The sequence below is a fragment of the Hipposideros armiger genome, unplaced genomic scaffold (assembly GCF_001890085.2).
Source record: "Hipposideros armiger isolate ML-2016 unplaced genomic scaffold, ASM189008v1 scaffold_202, whole genome shotgun sequence".
Classification (NCBI taxonomy): domain Eukaryota; kingdom Metazoa; phylum Chordata; class Mammalia; order Chiroptera; family Hipposideridae; genus Hipposideros; species Hipposideros armiger.
The window spans coordinates 872,794-877,495 of record NW_017731552.1 but is presented as its reverse complement, the minus strand read 5'-3'; the positions used below and the strand labels follow the sequence as shown (position 1 = coordinate 877,495).

The window sequence follows — 4,702 nt, the reverse complement described above, 5'->3', positions numbered from 1 at the left end:
AGTGCATCATTGAGGAGTCGGGGGAGCACATCATTGCTGGGGCCGGTGAGCTGCACCTGGAGATCTGCCTGAAGGACCTGGAGGAGGACCACGCCTGCATTCCCATCAAGGTGAGGCCTACTGTCCCCAGCTCAAAGGGAGGGCAGTGTAGAGATGGCAGGGCCTGGGTCCAGGCTGGGCTCGGAGGACCCATCTTTTCTCCCACATTTGCTAGATAAGGTGATTTCATTGTTCACACATCCTCAGAGGCTTTGAAGTTGGAGCGGGAGGAGTCTGCTTTCCCACCTAAACACTGAAGCTTGTGAAGAGCGCAGACTAGCAGCCAGCATAAGGCCCTGCTGCGGGCATGCTGGCTTTCTTTTTCTGCTTTTTCACAGAACTGAGCTCAGATCTGTGTACGTTCTTAGACATTCTTTGGAGCTCTATTACGTGCTTTTCTCCTTGTTAAGCCCCCTAAGGTTTTTATTCAAGTTGTTTTTTTTTTTTTTTTTTTTGGGTAGCTAATTAGCTGCTTTTCCATGTTGTCTCCCATGTGAAAAATGTTGCATAAATGCTAAAATGGGATCAGGCCAATGCCTACTTTTTGCATGTTGCTTTTTTTCAGTTAATACTGTGTAGACTTTCACAAGGTAAGTGATTTTTATAGTCAGTCCTGTTGGCACTGGGCAGCCTCCTACAGTTAGAGAATTGCACCTTGTGCTTATGGAGAGATGAGGTGTGCATGGCTCTGTGCCACCAAATCATTGTGTTTCCATTCTCCATGCCCACTGCCAGGCTGTTTCCTGAGCCTCCTTAGGAGACCTCTTTCCTGTGCGGTCACTGTCTCCTGTGGGCAGGCCTGATCCTCATGCTCCTTTTGCAGAAATCTGATCCAGTCGTCTCCTACCGAGAGACAGTCAGCGAGGAGTCAAACGTGCTCTGCTTGTCCAAGTCCCCTAACAAGCACAACCGGCTGTACATGAAGGCGCGCGGCCCTTCCCCGATGGCCTGGCTGAGGACATCGACAAAGGCGAGGTGTCCGCCCGCCAGGAGCTCAAGCAGCGGGCCCGCTACCTGGCTGAGAAGTACGAGTGGGACGTGGCTGAGGCCCGCAAGATCTGGTGCTTTGGGCCCGACGGCACTGGGCCCAACATCCTCACCGATATCACCAAGGGTGTTCAGTACCTCAATGAGATCAAGGACAGTGTGGTGGCTGGCTTCCAGTGGGCCACTAAAGAGGTGAGAGACCACGCAGCTGTTCAGGTGATGGATCATTAGCCTTGGGGTCCTGGCACATGCCCACTGGTCACACCTGTGGGAAGACCTTGGCGGCGTCTGTCCATGTCCATGTCAGGGAGGTAGGGCCAATGGTCCCTTTTTCTGGGAAGGGAACCCTGGAGGGACCCAGCAAGTCAAGAGTTGGGAGGTCCCTGTGGAAGCTTGACAGTGCTTTTGGCCCCTCCCTCTGCAGGGGGCACTGTGTGAGGAGAACATGCGGGCTGTACGCTTTGATGTCCACGATGTAACGCTGCATGCTGACGCCATCCACCGCGGAGGTGGCCAGATCATCCCCACAGCCCGGCGCTGCCTCTACGCCAGCGTGCTGACTGCTCAGCCCCGGCTTATGGAGCCTATCTACCTTGTGGAGATCCAGGTAGGGAGGCCTAGCTCTCCATCTGCCCCCATCCTGTCCTGCCCAATAGCTGCTAATAGCCTTTCATTGCCTGACAGTGTCCAGAACAAGTGGTTGGTGGTATCTACGGTGTCCTGAACAGGAAGCGGGGCCACGTCTTTGAGGAGTCCCAGGTGGCCGGCACCCCCATGTTTGTCGTGAAGGCCTACCTGCCTGTCAATGAGTCCTTTGGTAAGTGCCTGCCCAGGGTGGCCCTCAGACACCCACTGGCCTGCAGCCAGCTTGGTATAGGACAGACCCAGGGTGGGCCTGATTGCAGCCATAGTGTGATCTGCAAACGGCTGCACTCTCCCTGTCCATTTGAGAAGGTGGGGGCAGCATAGTTGAGAAGGAGGAGGTAGCCCCCACTTGTGGGCTCTCTGAGTCGACGAATTTGGGGTACAGAAGGCCCTCGGGTGTGTAACTCAGTGAAATCTTAAGGTCAAGGCCAGCAAAGCAGCTGTGCTATATGTAGCTCAGGCTCATGCTGAGGACAAGCAGATGGTGCCCCAGGGGGGCCAGCACTGCCTCTCTAGTTAAGTAGTGGTCTTTGAGCAAGGCTTCAGTGAGGAGCAGGTTTAAGGGTTTAATGTCTGACCCCACCTTGGGTTGTCTAGACTCGCTTATCTCTGATGTGTGCCCAAGTGTCCCCACCTCCAAGGCTTGGCCAAGGAGCTGGCAGGCACCAAGTCTGGGCTGCCCAGTGAGCCCTTTCCTTCCCTGCAGGCTTCACCGCTGACCTGAGGTCCAACACAGGCGGCCAGGCCTTCCCACAGTGTGTGTTTGACCACTGGCAGATCCTTCCTGGAGACCCCTTCGACAACACCAGCCGCCCTAGCCAGGTGGTGGCCGAGACGCGCAAGCGCAAAGGCCTGAAGGAGGGCATCCCTGCCCTGGACAACTTCCTGGACAAATTGTAGACTGCCCTTCCTACAGCCTGCCACCCGGGCACAGCCCCTTGCCAGCCCATGATTGACCACAACAGCAAGCCCTCACATTCTCATGACACCTCGAGACTGTCCAGACCTAGTGCCGTGCGCCCAGCAGATTCTAGGGCCACTCTGTGCCATCGCTCAACATGAACACTTGATGCTGTTTCTTTCGATATTTATTTCAAGATTTCAGAGGCAACAGAAATGCCCTAACCGCAGGGACTTATTTGGCTGGTGGGGAGACGGGATGGGAAACCCAACACTTTTTTTTTCCATTTCAGAGGGAAACTCGTCTAAAAAAATTTTGAATAAATGCATTAAGAGGTTTATTTGGGTAAATGGCCCCTAGTGGATTTTCCCCCAGAAAGGGGGAAGGAACAAGCAGTAGACATTTCTCTTTGGACAGAAGCTAGGAGGCAGAAAATATTGTGCAATGTCACCATGAGCACCTCTAGCTGTATTAGTGTCATTGGAATAATAAATTTGATTATGGTGGTGACCGTGTGTGCATCCACGTGAGTTCCTTCTCAGTCCAAGCCCATCCCAGCATGTATGGCCGTCGTTGATACTGTGATGCAAAAAGTTCACTGTAACCTCCAGTTGTCATATCAAATGTCAGACCTGGGCTCAGACACATGGTCCAAGGCAGTGGAACAGTTCTTCCATCCATTGTCACCCATGGCCATCTAGTGGAACTTCCTGTGATAGAACTTCTACATAGGCATTGTACCCTACTATGGCTACAGAGCACTTGAAATGGGACCTGTGAAACCAAGGAATTTGCACATTAAATAAATTACCATAGTCTGATGGCACAGGCTGCCTTACTGGTCAGTGCAGGCTTGGGCAACTAGATTGTCCCTGCTCTCAGTTCATGGTACAATGAAGGAAAACCACAAATAACCACACAACTTCTCTTTCCCAACTGGATTGGTTATTAAAAAAAATGTACTTGATAGATTTTAACCTGAAAGCATTTCTGTACCAAATAATGTGGGACCAAGATCTTTTCTAATCTTGATCTTTGATAAGCACCACAAATGCATTGCTGAGACAGGGGAAACAATGACAGTACCCCTGTGGGGGGGTGGGGGGGGTGATTTTGGATTGTTAAACAGGAGAGACTCCATCGGCATTTAAAGGAAGGAACCAGGGCTGTTGGATGTCCCAAATGCATGGAACCCTGACCCATCCAAGAATTGTCCTGTGCAGCCTCCCCAGACCCCTAGCACCTTCCAAAAGTCACACCAAATGTTTCATATTGGTTAATTTTTGTCATCTGCATTGCCTGACACTTCTTAATAAAACACTTAAATTTCATGCAGAAAAGTTGCAAAAAAGATGATATCCTACATACGTTTGTCAAACCTCAGAAACTTAATTACTGTTAAGTTTATTTGGTTTTCCACTAATGTCCTTTTCTCAGGATCCAATCCAGGATAACACATTGCATTTCATTTTGCACATTTTTAATAAGTAATTTTGCCAGGGATGAGTATATAAATTGAGAGAAAATTGAACTGTATTTGGTTTAACTTCAAGTATTTTTCACCAATTCTAAATTGTATTAGCAAGCCACTTGCTAATACAGCCCCTTAATGTGCTTTTTTTTTTTTTTTTTTAAGCTGAGCCATCCTGCTACCTATTGGCAGCTTAGTGGCAGCTCAGCTCGGGCCGGGCATTGAACCGCTGTTGCTCACAGCTCAAACTTGAGCTAGCTCTTAACCAACTGAGCCACTCGGCTGGCCTTAATGTGCTTTTATAGTCACATTCACAGTGATTGCATTTATAGGGGCTGACTGATACCTTCATTATGTTTTCTTGTGTAATGAGAGCTGAGCATTATTAGTATGTTACAAATATGTGTATGTTTATACATATGTGGATTGCTCTCTACCTATATTTTGTTGATTTTGTGTTGTTTTTCTCATTTTTTTTGGTGTCAGGACCACTGTACACTCAAACATTGAGAACCCCCGAGTTTAAATGGGTGTATCTATTGACATGCCATATTTAAAAATAAAAATTGAGAAATTAAAAAATAGTTGATTTTAAAATAATAAATCCAGTACATGTAAACATGAATACCTGGGTTTTTTTGGGAAAATTCCTTTTCCCC

The 4,702-nt window shown here is 48.9% G+C and overlaps 1 protein-coding gene across 1 annotated transcript in view; it reads left to right on the top strand.

Annotated features, from left to right (window-relative positions):
- The window catches only part of EEF2 (eukaryotic translation elongation factor 2), a gene marked incomplete at its 5' end in the record, with an annotated part of 8,110 nt that extends 5,028 nt beyond the window's left edge, over positions 1-3,082 (top strand). The window contains 6 exon segments of the mRNA XM_019653324.1: positions 3-110; positions 863-964; positions 967-1,218; positions 1,451-1,633; positions 1,711-1,843; positions 2,378-3,082. Coding sequence (XP_019508869.1) covers positions 3-110; positions 863-964; positions 967-1,218; positions 1,451-1,633; positions 1,711-1,843; positions 2,378-2,571 — 972 coding nt within the window.
- Between the last annotated feature and the right edge of the window lie 1,620 nt (positions 3,083-4,702).